The sequence below is a fragment of the Sminthopsis crassicaudata genome, chromosome 1 (assembly GCF_048593235.1).
Source record: "Sminthopsis crassicaudata isolate SCR6 chromosome 1, ASM4859323v1, whole genome shotgun sequence".
Classification (NCBI taxonomy): Eukaryota; Metazoa; Chordata; class Mammalia; order Dasyuromorphia; family Dasyuridae; genus Sminthopsis; species Sminthopsis crassicaudata.
In genome coordinates this window covers 594,592,485-594,609,638 of record NC_133617.1, presented here as the reverse complement: position 1 = coordinate 594,609,638, position 17,154 = coordinate 594,592,485, and the positions used below count along the sequence as shown (strand labels likewise).

The following is a 17,154-nucleotide window of genomic DNA, read 5'->3' as shown; positions in this document are numbered from 1 at the left end:
ACACTACACAAAGTATGAGAGAATGAATTTGAGCCTTTTTCAATAAATTTCTTTTCATTAAAGGCTTCTATAAGGAGAACTCTTGTTTTATCATATCAGGACAATTAAATAATAGTTTTGGCTTCCCCTTTGCCCTGTCAAAGATGCTTACAAGGTCAATGGATAGAGTCCTGAGCCTGGTGTCAGGAAGATCTGAATTTAAATGTGACCTTGGACAGTTAATAGCTTTGTGACTTGGAGCAAATTATTTAACTTCTATCTTCCTCAATTTCCTCAACTAAAAAGGGTATCTACCTCCTGATATTCTTTGAAAGATCAAATGAGTTAATATTTGCTAAGTGCTTAGTACAGTGCTTGGTGTTTAAATGCTTGTTTCCTTAGTTTTCTTGTGGAATTTAAAGATTCACCATTTGGGACTGGCTAAGAAATAGAGTAGTTGATCTATGGAATAGGTTAGGTTCACGGGACAAAATAATCAATGACTATAGTAATCTAGTGTTTGACAAACTTATCCCCTGCTTTGGGGATAAGAATTCACTATTTGACAAAAACTGCTGGGAAAATTGGAAACTAATATTGCAGAAAGTAGGCATTGACTCACACCTAACCCTTTATACCAAGATAAGGTCGAAATAGGTTTATGATCTAGACATAAAGAATGATACTATAAACAAATTAAAATAACATAGGATAGTTTACCTCTCAGATCTATGTAGGAGGAAGGAATTTGTGACCACAAAAGAACTGGAGATCATTATTGATCACAAAATAGACAATTTTGATTATATTAAGTTAAAAAGTTTTTATATAAACAAAAATTATTGCAGACAAGATTAGAAGGGAAGCAATACATTGGGAAAACATTTTTACACTTAAGGGTTCTGATAAAGGCCTCATTTCTTTCTTTTTCTGTGTTTTTTTTTTTTTTTTTTTTTTTTTTTTTTTTTTTTTTTTTTGAGGCTGGGGTTAAGTGACTTGCCCAGGGTTACACAGCTAGGAAGTGTTAAGTGTCTGAGACCGGATTTGAACTCAGGTCCTCCTGAATTCAGGGCTGGTGCTCTATCCACTGCACTACCTAGCTGCCCCCAGGCCTCATTTCTAAAATATGTATTTGACTCAAATTAATAAGAATTCAAGCCATTCTCCAATTGATAAATGGTCAAGGATATGAACAATTTTCAGAAGAAGATATTTCAACCATTTTTAGTCATATGAAAAGGTGCTCTAAAGCATTATTGATCAGAAAAATGCAAATTAAACCATCTCTGAGATGCCACTACATGCCTTTCAGATAAGCTAAGATGACAGGAAAAAATAATGATGAATGTTGGAGGGATTGTGGAAAAATTGGGACACTAATACAGTGTTGGTGGAATTGTGAACAAATCCAACCATTCTGGAGACCAGTTTGAAACTATTCCCGGAGTATCAAATTGTGCATATATCCTTTGATCCAGCAGTGTTTCTACTTATATCCCAGAGAGATCTTAAAGAGGGGAAAGGGACCTACATGTGCAAAAATGTTTGTGGCAGCCCTCTTTGTAGTGGCTAGAAACTGGAAACTGAGTGGATGCCCATCAATTGGAGAATAAATTCTGGTATCTGAATGTAATGGAATATTATTGTTCTATAAGAAGTGATCAGGATGATTTTAGAGAGGCCTGGAGAGACTTACATGAACTTAGGCTAAGTGAAATGAGCAGAATCAGGAAATCATTGTACATGGCAGCAAGATTATATGATGATCCCATTCTGATGGACTTCACTCTTTTCATCAGTGAGGTGATTGAAGTTAGTTCCAGTGATCTTGTGATGAAGAGAGACATCTACACCCAGAGAGAGGATTGTGGGAACTCAGTGTGGTTTACCACATAACTTGTTCATTCTTTTTGTTGTTGTTTGCTTGCATTTTATTTTCTTTCTCATTTTTTCCTGGTTTGATTTGATTTTTCTTGTACAGCAAGATAATTATATAAATATGAATGCATATATTGGATTTAACATATTTCTACCATGCTTAACATATATTGGACTACTTGCCGTCTAAGGAAAGGGATGGAAAAGGGGGAAGGATTGGAATACAAGATTTTGCAAGAGTTAATGTTGAAGAATTATACATGAATATGTTTTGAAAAATAAAAAGCTTTAATAAAGAAAAAAAGGAATTAAAGATTCACTTAATCTTGAATATAATTAGAATAATTGTTTTTCCTCATCAATAAAGTAAGTTCATCAGTTCATTAAGCTGATTAATGATGAGGCCAGGAGTAGTATCCAAATCTCTTGATGTACTTGAGTCTAGTTTCCTTCTATGTCATGTCTTTTCTTAAAATTATTTTACTAAGGAGTATTTTAAATAATATATATTAGTGAGTTTCTTGTGCTTCTTTACAAGCAATTCAGAGTATTCCATAATTCCTCTATAGCTACTTCAGAGCCTTCTTTCAAATTACATGGACTCTGGAGATTGTGGCACAAGCATTTAACTTTAACTGGTACATCTCTTGAGCTAGGGAGTTCTCATTTGCAGTGGGCTATGCTAGTGTTATCCACACTAAACCTTAAAACTTTGAGCCATAGGGAGTAGGGGGTCACCACATTGTTTGTCTAAGAAGGCTGAACCAACTTAGGAAATAGGAATTTGAGCAGGTCAAATCTCCTGTTTTGATTAATAGTGGGGATGAATAGCCCCTGCATGAACCTAAAGCATAGGTAAGGTAGGAAGATCACTTTTTTTTTCTTCCTTCTTCCTTTCCTTCCTTCCTCCCTCCATCCCTCACTTTTTGACTAGGATTGTTATTTTTGCCCTTCACTACCTAGTAAAAATTCATCAAATCCTACATCCAAATATGTTTAAGCACCTATGTGCACAAAACTATTATTCAAAAATCCTACTTAACACCCACATCCAAACAATGAGAAATCCAGCAGCTACTATAAAAACATTGTGAAAAGTATATCAAATTATAATAAAAACATCTTCTACAGGTATTATAGGCAAATGATATAACCGTATCTTAAGTAGAAAAAGACTTATAAAAGTACCTGCTACATAACACTTTTCATTTAAATAATTTGTAAATTTATTAGTTAGGAATCAGAAAAGCTTTCTTACAATGAAACTTCTTAAAATGGAAGTCTTCTAACATTAAAATATTACAGAATCCTCTGCATGATTTTTGTAAGCAGTTTACATTGAAATCGAGTGAAATGTGTATTATTCATTTGTTCTTTCACTTTTTTTTTATTATATATATATTTTTTATAATATTATCCCTTGTATTCATTTTTCCAAATTATCCCCCCCTCCCTCTATTCCCTCCCCCCGATGACAGGCAATCCCATACATTTTACATGTGTTACAATATAGTCTAGGTACAATACATGTGTGTGAATATCATTTTCTTGTTGCACAATAAACATTAGAATCCGAAGGTACATGCAACCTGGGCAGACAGATATTTGTTCTTTCACTTTTAAAAACTGAAGTGTTAAATAACTCATTTCCACCCCATGAATATCTGTCAAAATACCTCCAAAGAAGATTTCTAAGCTGACAATTTGTATTTTGACAAATATTGGACCTAGTAAAATTCTGGTGTAGAAAGAGAATTTCTCTAAAAGAAGTGAAAGGCAGTTTTGTCGGTTTAAAGTTATTTGTTCCAAGTTCTTCATTAAATCATGAGTCTTATGAGAATTTGAATACAGTATTTCCTCTCTTGACCCATGTGCTTAAAGCTGTGTAGTCCAAAATGAGATGACTTAGAGATCCAAGTTCTGATTTTGAAATTCAATCAATTCTCAGATTTTTTAAGAACATTAATGTTCGGTGAATAAATTTCCCTTTATCTTGACTTTTCAAATAGTAAGATTTATTTATTAAAGGTTTATTTTTATATTTTGGATTACTGACAGATGTATAGTAATTCTTTATTGATTCATATAATGAGTACCATTGCAGGCTTACTTTAATTAGACTTTGAACTTTGAGGACTTTGAATAGTTCTGTATTTATATATTTCTTGTAAGTACTTTGGACTTTGAGGACTTACTTTGAATTGTTCTATATTTGTATATTTCTCATAAATACACATAAGTTTTGGGACTCAAAAGTAGATTGCTTTTCTGGAAAAGGCATTGTAAATGGAAACTTTTGCAATATACATTATAAGTTTATGTTCCTGTTATTGATGCTAAAAAGATATGGACTTTCAGAGCCTAACAGAAGCTTATGATGTAAAAACTATATCAGGACTTAGGAGTGCCAAAGTTTTTAAGTTACTCCTTTGCCACACATTTTCTCTACATTATACATTATACATTATATATATATATATATATATATATATGTATGTATTCTAAATTTGATCCTATTCATCTTCCCCATCTCCTGTGTATATTTTTGAAAGTGTTTCCCAGCTTTCATAGAGAATATTTTCATTCTTTTTCTTGGCACTTAATAGTATTTTATTTTTTCCAATTATATGTAAAGATAGTTTTCAACATTTATTTTTATAATATTTTGAGTTCCAACTTTTTCTAACTTCCTCTCTTCCCTTTTCCCTTCCCAAGAAGGATAAAGAATTCTTTAAGGCTGAGATTGAAACATGGGGTCATCACGAAAATGCTGTAGGGCTCTGAAAGAATTAGTTACACCAAGAGTTGAGTAGTTTTCTGGGAGCAGAGCTTTGTAGCAGCATCAGAGAGAGGATGATGAAGAGGCAATGTGAGAACAAGAGGAAACAGCTAGAGACATATAACAAAGGGAACACATTTCTGAAAGATAAATTTTGTTGAGCATTAAGTGCCTGTTAAGTCAGGAGTTGAGAGAAGAGCTTCTAGAGGTACTTGAGCACATTAGGAAGTTAATTAGTACAGCAGTATGCTTTATGCTAGATAGACTTTAAGTCTATCTACCAGGCAGGTATACTGGTGTTGTAAGGACACTGGAATTATAAGAAGATAGTTTAATTGTAGTAGATTATAATATTTTAACTGATCATAACAACTTTAATTCCATGGATGATACATGAATATTGCTCATATAGTCTCACTAAAAGTGTATTCTCAGGTTTTTGGAATTAAAAAGCCAAATATTTTGTAAATCTCTGTTAGTGACCTAATGAAATTTCTAATGAATTGTGAATAAATTTGTTTCTTTGTAGTTAGCATCTGGAATTTATAGTTTTGCCTGTTCCCTGTGGAATCATCATATGGATACATTCCTGCAACATATTTCTACTGGAGATGAAGCTGCTATTTTAAATTCATTGGAAAGAACACTACTATCATTGAAAGGTACAGTTAAACATTATTTATATATAGTATTTATTTTAAAATAGCACACTCTTCAGATGTGTCTCTGAAACAGAATGGAAGTATCTCTTTGGCAAAGATATAAAACTAATATATGTGAATATCTAAAAACTAATTCTAAGTAAAATACTAGAAGAAATAGTCAAGAACAAGGACAGGAAGAATAGGAAGAATAAAACAGGAAAAAAGTACATATTAACAGAAAAGTACACATATTAACAGAAAACAGACCTCATTTAAAGACCTTGAATGTAAAAGTGATTTTCTAAAACCAGAAGAAAGACTAGTGTCTTAAAGCTGTAATAATACAAGCTGATTATATAATAACTGGTCTTTTTGTTACTTTGGAGTAACTTTTTTTTTTTAAAGAATTGTTGGGATTTTTTATTTTTATATATACATATTTTTTCCTTGTTTTTATATTAATAGTCACTTTCTGAAAGCTTCTGGACTTTAGTCTTTTTTTCTTCCCTCAAAATCTTTTTATTTGGCAGCTAACCTCAGGCCTGTTTTGAGTTTTTATTCTTTTGGCATATAATCCTCTGAAAAAGTAGGGCTGTTCCTCTTTTGAATTCCAGGTCTAGCTCTCTTTGGTTTCAGATATTGTAGTCTGCAAATTGGCTTGCTTTCTTATACTCCTGCTTTGAGGAGTATACTCCTTTCTAATGTCTCCTATTTATGGATTCTCATTTGTATATTCAAGGTCTTTAAATGTGTTTCCTATTTTCTATTAGTATATACCTTTTTCTCCTACTTTTATTCTTTGAATTTGTTCCTATCTTTGTTCTTAATTATCCTTCTCCTAGTTATTTTATTTAGAATTAGTTTTAGGTATTTGCACATATTAGCTACTATATCGGTATCTGAGAAAGTTTTTCAGTTTCTTAAAAATATTAATTACACACACACACACCACACACACACACACACACACACACACACACACACACACACACACACACACACACACACACACACACACACACACACACCCTGTGTCTATGTCCTGTGATTCTTATACATTTACATTTTTCATGGCTAGCTCCCTTTCTGGGGTCACGTTTGAATTTTTAGTAATATTGGGAAAGGGAAACATTTTCTTAAAATGATGTTACCAATTTAGAACATCTTTTTTCTAGGGAAAAATAAGGATCAATACAAGCGCTTTTGTTTGTGGAGCAAATGAGAATAGTAATGTTTTGAAGTTGTCACATGGGGGCTTCTCTTTTTTCATAATGCTTTGGCAGCCCAACTTTGATTGGTACTGTCTCTCTTGAGATGTTTAACTGGCTTGAAAACTGTTTGCCCAAGTTTTAGGACATTTAATTATGATTTTGGATGCTTCCATTTTGTAGATAATTTTAACATTATACGTGCTGCTCTTTTGAAACAGGAATAAGTTCTACATTTTTATAGTGTTAGAAAAATTATTTATTATCTGGTTTAATCTCTAAAAGAGGAACATCATGTTAAAATGCTTTCATATCTTAATTTTTCTATACATATTTAATAATTGATGAATTTTAAATGTGAGTTTCTCTGTCTTGTCCTAAGACGTGGCATATTTCTTTAAGATAACACAAAATATAGTATTACCTTGTTTTAAAAATGAATATAATACTATCTTTACTAATAATGGGATCTATCATTGGTTATCTTAATGAATTTAAGAATCAAATGTTTAAATTGCAATAAATTCTACTTTACAAAAGAAGTGAGATTTTCTTTGTTTTTTCTTTGAATTTTCTAGCCTCAGTCAAAGTTTAGTTAGAGGGGATTCATTTTGATCTAATGAGCATAGTCTTTCATTTCCATTAAAAATTGATCTCTGGGTTTTTAATTATAACTACATGATAACCTTTTGAAAATCAAGGAATTATTCATGATTTATCATGTAACAACATAATGACACATATATACTTTATTTATTGATTTTCCTCTTATCTCCTAAAGTCTTGTATTTGGCAGTTCACTTTTATCACAGATCTATTTTAAGGGAATACTGTAACAAATATTGTTAACTTCAGTACAAATCATTTGAAATTTCATTAATTCCTGTCTCTACTACTTTGGATTATTGCATGTATCTTGATGTTCTTTGGGCCTTATCTACTTTTGTTTATGGATAATTTTGTCCCTGTAAAAACATTATTACTGTATTTACTGAGTTTTGTACTCAGAGGTGATTTTAGATCTTGTATTAACCTGAGTTTGTCCTCTATAAGTAGTTTTATTTTCTGAAGTATTTATGGAATGAACACAAAACTAATGAGAATAAAATGGACCTAAATTTAGAGTAATCTCTTTTTTAGAAGAAATATAATAGACTGATTGGCCTTAGTAAGAAGATCTGAACTATTAACCTGACTCTTTTATTAAGTAAGGGTCACCTTATCCAATTAATTTATCCTATTTGTGCCTGATTTGCCTCATCTTTTGCATAATGAAATATCTAGGGTATCCTATACTTTTTTTTTTTATCATTGTAATTATTTATTGTAATCATAATTATTTTGATAGTACTTAGAATGAAAACTTGCTTGTACTTTTCAGTGCTTCGTAAACTAACTGTTCATGGATTTGTGGAACCTCACAAGAATATGGAAGTGATGGTAAGTTACATCAATTCTCTGACTTTTGGGAAATGTTTGTTTTTTTAGTTGATTTTATGACTGTCTCAATATAATCTCTTAATTCTAAGATAATCTTTTATTTAAAAATTATACTCTTCTATATATGCCACAGTATAGTATAATGTTGTGTGCTATTTTGTGGGCATGTTTTGTATGTAGTAAATACCATTTGGAACAGAAAAAACAGGCTTGTTATAGCATTTCTTATGATTGGTTGTTACCACAGAAATTGTTACTGTAGCAGCCCCTTGAATTTGGTTGCTATTGTAATGTTACCTGATATATCTTTGCCGTCTCATCTGTCTGACAGTTTAAAAATGGTATTTGAAAGAAAAAAAAAGTCATGCATATCTAAGTGGGATTATTTGTTCAAACACAATTTTTTTTTTAGCTTTTGAAGAACTGGTTAAAATTGGCCTAAAATTAAAGAGCATATTTACCATCTGTATCCTTCTCTTGGTTATGTGTCTGTACAAGATTAAATTAACTTTTGTGGGAACTCCTGTTAAATTACTAGATTTATCTGTTCATTGGTTATAACTAAAGTAACCCATATATGTTGCTATGAACCTAGAGAGTAAACAAAAGTACTTATAAGAAAAATAATTTAATAAAATTAACATATCTTTCCCCCCTGAAAAGTTATTTTTATGTTTTTGTTTGAGAGGTTCTCAGTTCCTTATTATGTGTGAAAATTCATTATTCACTTAAGCTTGGTTTTGTTATTTCTCTTGGAATTCTATCTAGATTATTGAGTTGGCTATATAGATGATACATTTGCTATTCCTAAACATTCTGAGAATTGAGACTCAAACAGATGGTTCAGGGAGAACCACCAACAGCTAGAAAAAACTTCCATAGATAGAAGGAAATTGAGTGTGCTGAAGTCACTCCTCAGGACCCGCCAGTATGACACAGTGAAGTGAAAAGAAGCACAGAACAGTAGAGTTGGAAGAGATCTTAAAGGCTCATTAGCCCAACTCCTTCACAAAAGTAATGCTTAGGAAGATATTTGATTATGCACATAATTTGTTGTCAGTCTTCTGCTTGAAGACCTCTCAGTAGAGGGCCTTAACTATCTCTTAATGCAGCCGATGTGCTGCTACTCTTAGTTCAGCTCTGATTATATTTTTCCTGGTATTAAATTTGAATTTACCTTTTTATAATTTGTATGCATTGCTCTGAGTGTTGCCTTAACTAGACTTGATATTTGTGGTTATTTTGAGTTATCATGAGTATTTTCAATTATACTCAATTTGATTCAATCAGGCAAATGTATATGAAAAATCATTCACATAAAATTTTTGGTGCTTCAGTTGTCTTGTTTGGAACATTCATTTATGTAACAAAAAGTGTGTAGAGCAGATCATTCTGTTATAATACAAGATAAAAGAATTGTTTCTATATATTCAGTATTCATTTTAAATAGCTTAGCAGTATACCAAATTGTAATGTATTAATAATTTGTAAGGATTATATGTTGAACTACTAAAAAGAAATCAGTTAAAATGGGGTGATTGTTTTTGCTTTACAAAACTTAGATCTGTATTTTTACAAGCCATGCTATTCTTGTAACTTAAAGAATATTCAGCTTTGTGAAGTAGCTTCTACACTTACCTTCCAGTTGGAGTTTTTTCACTAAGACAAGTTAATTTTTCTGTTATCTAGCATGCCTCTGGGGTGATGCCCCTTACCATCCCTTTGTATTATTTCAGAGAATATGAAAACATTTTAAACAGAATTAAAACTCTCTCCTTTCCCCCTGCCTTGAAAAATATATAATCAACACAAATTTGCTTTTCAAAACCCTCTTTTTTCAAATTAGTTTTTGTTAGAGATTATTTCTGCCAAGATTAAAATGGTCAATCAGGAATTGTTTGTATTTAAACCATATATAGCTGCTTTTAGTGTGCTACCATTCCATTTTGATAATCTTTTTAATTTTTGTGTCTGTGCCTGCCTATGTCTTTCCTTTCTTGTTGACTTTTTCTTCTAGTGTATTTGCAGAGATTAAAAAATGTTGTCTTTTCTTAATTGGCTTTTGACTCAACACAGAGTGGATTCTAAAGAGACAAAGTATTTTTCGTTTGGAAACTTCCCAATCTCCCCCATTTTTGCTTTCAGATTAATATTTTGGGGGTATTTTTCTTTTTTCCCCCTTTCCCCCCCTTTTTCCCCCTTTCTCCCCCCCTTTTTTCCTTTTTCCTTTTCAAATGAATATTTCATTAGTGCTTCTCCCCATTATAATCATGTGCTTGAATGGATTTGTAGATTAAATACACATGTACATATGTGTATATCTACATATAATGTTTGTATAATATAATAATTACATAACAAAAGTGAATCTACCTTTCTGATCTGCATAGAGAGGTGCTGGGCTAGAGTTATAAAACAGACATATGCTATTAGACATGGTCGTACCTATATGTGTGTATGCATGCATGTAAATAATTAATTATAATTACCAACATTAATAAGTAATATATCAATGTTAATAATGTCACCTATATGTGTGTATGCATGCATGTAAATAATTAATTATAATTACCAACATTAATAAGTAATATATCAATGTTAATAATGTCATTTAATGTATTGATACAAATATTATACCAACACAACCTTAATAATATATGAAATGCTGAAAATTAGGATTAATTATATATTATAAACATGTAGTATAAAATATTGTGTGTGTGTGTGTGTGTGTGTTCCTTCATCCCCAAATATTTTAGAAAAGTCCAATCAAAGTAGACTGATACACTGAGAATTGTCTGATGGAATATGTCTGTTTTTCATCTCAAATCCAGCACTTCTTGATATAGAGTAGAGTTTATTCACTTTTTAAATTATGCATTAATAAGTTTCTTTCCTATTAAAGTAGCCTAAGTGCTATATATTTCATTATGAACCTTTTGTGATCAAGATTGGTAATTTTAACTGATGTAAATTCTTATGCTTTTAAGTGTTTTCCTTTATATTATTATGTTTAATGTGCCTTTTGTTCTCTTGGTTCTTTTTGTTTCATTCTGCATCAATTAATGGAAATTTCTACTTGCATTAACTTCAGTTCTCTGGAAAATTCTAGATCAGGTCATTAAAGAGATTGTTGGTGAACATTTAGATAGGGAAATGTTGTTAATATTAATGATGGCTTCATTAAGAACAAGTTAAGCCAGATTAGCCTCATTTCCTTTCTTACATAATTACCAAATAGTGGACCCACCATACATCCAGTTATATAATTTAGTTTATTTCATATCAGTGAAATAGAAATTGCTAGGCTAAGATTTGCAAAGAAAATGTTCATAAAAAGATACCAGTGCTTATATATCTACCTTTCCAGCTCTTTTCATCTATTATCAAAAGTTTTCATTGACTTCCTATTATGATGCAATTCAGGACCATTTACAACTTGGCCCTAGTCTATCTTTCAACCTTGATTTATAACATTTTTCTTCATGAAATCTATATCTGAATAAAACATACTAATTTCTTTTCATTATTTCATCTTCCTTTCTTTCATCTTCATGCACTTTTACCCTGAAATAAATTCTTTTCACATCTTTGCCTATATCTTCCTTCAGGGTCCATCTCAAATTCCAGTGTTGTCTGATGTTTAATTGTCCTCAAATATTTGCTAATCAGATGCTATACTGAGTAATTTCTATGAATTTAATCTTATTCTGATTTGTATTTGTATATATTTCTCCATTTTATAAATTAGATTTATAAACTCTTTGATAGTCAATTTTTTTGAATTTTGTTTTTGTATTTTTTTAAAATTTCATTGCTTAACCCATAAGAGATGTTTAATGCATATTTGTTGAGTTTCTGAATACTAAATTCAATTGTGATTGTCTATTTTAGATCCCTGTTTATAAATAAGTACTTCCTCATGTATTTCAGAAAGCTTTATTTTCATGATTTTAGTTGATTAAGTCTGGTTACTTTATTCTTCTTTGTAATGGGTATTATTAGATCCTTTGTTAGTAATGTGATAAAGCAAGATTAGATGTTTATGTCATTTCCTCATAGGACACTTGTTTTTCATGTATAATTATTGTGTGAAAATCATTTTTCTTTCCTCATGTTTTTTAAACCCCTTTTAAATATTTTTTTGCTTTGAAGATGGCTTAATGAAATAAAAAGGAAGGGCATATTTGGAAACACTGATTTCCTTGGTGAACAGTAGGCACATGACTTTGAGTTGTACTATAGTCAGGAGCAAAGTTCACACCAGTTGTGTAAAATTGTTCACTAGATTATCTTAATATTTGATTTTTATTGGCCTTCCTCTTTTCCTCTCATTGTCTATTCACTGATTCAGTTCCTTTTTCCTTTTCTCTTTGGTAGCTTATTTTAATGATGAAAATGCTTTTCCCTTTCTTTCTTCTTTTCCCCTGACTTTAGCTTATCACAGTCGTAATTTTCAGTCTCTTATTCAGTTAACAGAAAACCTAGCTTTAGGTAGGAGAGTTGTGTTTACCTCACCTTGATAAAGGTACATGGAGATCTCTTTATTACTCTGTATAGTACTCAGGTTCATTTATTTATTCTAAATTTATGCATGTTTTTAACTTTAACATTTATATTAGATTATAGGTTCTTGGAGTTATTATGTTTAAACAAAAATTTTTTTAAAATAACATACATGTTTAGAATATTGTACTTAATGCTTACCTAATAAACTTTTCACCTGATTTATATTTTTTATAACTTCTGTGATTTGATTTATTGAGCTGATATATTTTATTTATTTATTTGATCAGAAAGAAAACTGTAGAATCCAATATTTTATCTTTATTTGATTTTTCTTAGTTTCACTTTTTAATATAATCTGGATCTTTATAATTAGTAATTATTCCTTATTCCCCTAAAGACCTGGATACCTTTTAATTGAGAAACTACAACATTAAATTATTGGATAAAATTTTCAGTGAAAAGATATCTTTGTGTGTGTGTGTGTGTGTGTGTGTGTGTGTGTGTGTGTGTGTGTGTGTGTGTGTGTGTGTGTGTGTATTACATTAAATGTTTTTCTTTTTCTCTAGGGTTTTCTACATGGAATTTTTGAGCGTCTAAAACAATTTCTGGAATGCAGTAAGTATTCTTGATATTCTTATTTAAATAGCTGTCTCTAATGGGTCTTCTTCTGAGGGGTTATCTAGCTTAGCATAGTGAATTTGCCATGTTCCTCATTAACCCAAAGATTCCTAAAATATCTATATATTTATAGATATATCCATACTTTTATACCTATATATATATATGCTTGTATTATGTATGTACGGACAGTTTTTGTCTATTTTAAGTAAACGTTCTGCAGACATTCCTTTTCCTTGGAGAGTTTGATGTAGCCCTGCCCACTCTGAGGCTCTACTCCCCAAAACTGAACAAGTTTATACAGTCAAAGAGGCTTCAGTGCCTGAAGCAGAGGATTACTGGCAGGGGCCATACTGGTACTGCTCCTTTGGCCTGTATTCCTGCTGCAACCTGCCAGAACCATAGTTGACAAGAGGATTCTGTTTCCTACCTTCTGGGGAGTCAAATTGCATAGTGCCTGTTTAACAAAAAGTGAGAACTCTTTGTACATTTATGTACTTCAAGTATCCATACATAAACAAACTTAAAGAGGAATAAAATTTGCAGTGCTCTCATATCTGGACCCCAGCACGTGCGTGTACACACACACACACACACACTCACAATATACATTTGTACATACCCTGGATACAGTAGAAAGGCTTATCCTATATTTTCAAATTTCAAAAGAACTAAGTAACTAAATGTTCCTCCCACATACCTATTTAGAATTCAGATACAGAGAAATTTTTCCTTAATATTTTTATATTCATTTCTTTTCCATTTCTGTTGTCATCACTCATAGGCTAGGCCCTTGTTGTATTTGGATTACTACATCATTTACACCTCTCTGATTATATTCTTTTTCTTTCTCATATGTGCGACATAGCCTTTTTTGTGCTACTACTTTTCACTTGTTCCCTGTCTAGCAGCCTTGAATTGCTTCTTAAACACCTATCATATCCACTCTTAAGTTTTTTTTTTCTTTTAAAGACACTGTGGTTCCAACCTACCTATTTATCCAAATTTTCTAATATTTGCCAGTATGTGATCTCTGTTATAGAGTATCTCTCACAAAAATGCCTCTTTATATTCATTTTCTTATTCCTGTCATAGTTTTCAGTGAATGCCTTCTCTTTTGCTTATCCAATCCTGTTTGTGCTTTAAGGTCCAACTGTCTCCTCCTTTATAACTTCTTTGAGTAATTTCTTTTCTTTCCTCTGTTGAATTGTAGTGTATAGCACTTGAATGCAGTTTCACACAATATAGCATTTCAGTTTCATATTCCTTATAATGTTGGGTATGGTTTTATCTTTATTGAATTAGAAGTTCCTTCTTGGCAGGACCATGCCTTAATTTTTTTTTTTTTTTTTTTTTAATATCATAGTGCCTAGCAGAGTGCTGTTTAGTTAGTGAGATCTCCTTAAACACTTTCTTAATTATGTTAGAATATGAGAGTATTTATTGAGCCTAGTAACCTGAGAGCGTGAGAACTTCCTGCTTTAGCTGGTAATTATAAAAAATGAACACAAGTACATGACTAAGTTGAATTTCCTTTTCATTCTGCAGTAATACATGTTTAACCTGCATAAGTATATTTAGTAATACAACCAGTCAGAAGCCATCTTGTCATAGCATCAAGCCCCAGAGTATTTAATCTTTTTTCCCCCTTGAACTCCTTTGGCAATCTATTGAAGCCTACTCACCGTACTCTTTTCAAAATGTTTTGAAAATGCATGACATATATGTTTACAAAGGAAACCAATTAAATTGAAATACAGTTATCAATAAATATTAAAATAAAAACTTTTGTACAGACCCCAGATTAAGAAGCCCTCATCTAAAGTATGTAAGATATGTGAGACACCTACATTTTAATTTATATACCCATTCATCTTATATAACTGCCTCCATGTATACAAGGTGGTTTCAATTTGCTCTTTTGTACTATAATATTTTAGTTTTGGTACCTGATACTCAAGGAATTATCATCATGATTGATTTCTTACATAAGACTGTTCTACTTCATTACTTGGTCTTATCCTGTTATCAGAATCAGTTCAATTAAGGAAACATTTTATGCTGCTTGATACAGATTTTTAGTAGTCCATTTCAATTTAGCTTTTAAAAATCATTACCTTTTTGTTATTACTTAGAGAAATGGCTATTACTTATAATTTTGATTTTAAAAATTATCTAGAAGGTAATTTTCATAAAATGTTCAAGAAATACAATCTGGGCTTTCTATTCAACTTTGGTCTGTATAGTAATCTTTAGGAAGTGATATGTGCTTAAGTGTCTTATGTTGCAACCTTTTTATCCCTTAACATGGATTTAGGTTCCATGTGTTTCCTACTAACAATTTTGTTTTTCTTCACTTATAACTCTGGCAATATAATAAGATTTAATATTAGTATTTTTTACTTCAGTCCTCATATAATTGGACACTAAAGAGTTCATTCTTGTCTAACCACTGAACAAATGTGCATGACAGTGTTACTCTTGAAGTAAGTATTCTGTCCAAAAAAAAAAAAATCACCGTTTTTAGAGAATATGACACTACATACTGAATTTTCAATTATCTTTTAATAGGTAGAAGTATAGGCACAGATAATGTATGTAGAGACAGACTGGAAAAGACCATCATTCTTTTTACTAAAGTGGTAAGTTGACTTGTGGAGGGGAAAAATTTTTAATGGCATTTGATTATGAAAAACACAGTATACTTTAAGTAAATGCACATATTATTTACATTTGAATAATATAGATTAGTATTATATATAATAATTAGTATAATAATTAAAATATTTCTTCTTTTGTAAGGCAATTTCAACATTTAGATTATTAATAGAAAAGTCTAAAAGAAATAGAGTTTTGTGTTTTATTTGATTATCTGCCTTTCATCTATACTTTCAAATTTATATCCATATTCCTTTGGGAAAAGTAGTGTTGTCTTCTACTTACTGATGAATATTCTTATACCTGGCCATATTTTGCATGTCAGGGATACCAAACTCTTGTAGCTCACTATCCAAACCCCATTATCCATCCCTTACCACCCAATTTTGTATTTTCATCCCCTCAACCATTTCACTGTGCCCTATGGAATGCCTAGGCAATAAACTCATTAGTCTCAAACCTTTTGCTTTCTTATTCCTTCCGTCTACTAATATTACTGAAAGCTGTCTTTTCCCCAACAAAACGGCTTCCTTGGACATCCTTTCTTAAAGCAGCTGCACCTTCACTTGTTCCCTTTTGCTTTATTGGTTGAAGTTAGGGCTTTGGAATACTCCTTGTTCCCATTTGCTGCTTCCAAGCTCTCTCCCTAACTCTATTGTTTAACCAGATTTCCTTCTTTGAGGGTTGCACTGTTCATACTTAACACCCAATTGAAATCCTAATGTCTGTATCTATCAGATTTTCACTCTTCCCCAACTCCTGCCCTCCTCCTTGGGGAATTTGTCATATATACTAGCTGTCCCTCAAACTCCTTCCTATTTATTTTCTCACCCTATTTACTCACTTCCTATTAATACTTTCTCCATTCTACTTGAGTCACATGTAGAAAGGATCATTCTCTCAATCTTGCCATTGCTCACAAATGTTATTACCTTTATGTTCAAGAATTTTGAAATCCCCATATCTAACCATAATCTCTTGATTTTTTACCTCTATCACTTTACTTTTTATTCTCACTAGGACCTTTACACTCTAAACCTCTTTCTTAGACTTTTCTATATTTTGATCCCTTGTTGGACCAGTTCAGTTCAAGTGTCCTCTCCTCTTATATCCTTAGCTCCTTTATCACTTTGCTGATTATTTCTACTTAGTCTCTGCTTTGGATTCCCTACCTTTTACTGCTGAATGAATATGGAAAAAATCATGTAACCATTCTGACTGTATTTATTACAAATTCATTTTGCCTTCAACTTTGCCCTCACTGTTGGTAAGCGGTCCTTTTTACCTTTCTTTTTCATAGTAGTTCATTCATAGTTCTTTTTATCCTTTTTCAAACCTTCCAGGATTCTTCTTTTATTGATGCTCTCACCTGGGAAGTTTGTTTCATATTTTGTTGTCTACTCCATCTTTCTCTTGTCTGTCATTGACTCCTCCTTTACCT

General features: G+C 31.5%; 1 protein-coding gene across 1 annotated transcript in view; it reads left to right on the top strand.

Moving 5' to 3' along the window:
• IPO11 (importin 11) overlaps positions 1-17,154 on the top strand; it is a 201,433-nt gene that overhangs the window by 36,654 nt on the left and 147,625 nt on the right. The window contains exons 6-9 of the mRNA XM_074282418.1: positions 5,166-5,298; positions 7,870-7,928; positions 13,004-13,052; positions 15,627-15,697. Coding sequence (XP_074138519.1) covers positions 5,166-5,298; positions 7,870-7,928; positions 13,004-13,052; positions 15,627-15,697 — 312 coding nt within the window. The remainder of the gene's footprint in view (positions 1-5,165; positions 5,299-7,869; positions 7,929-13,003; positions 13,053-15,626; positions 15,698-17,154) is intronic.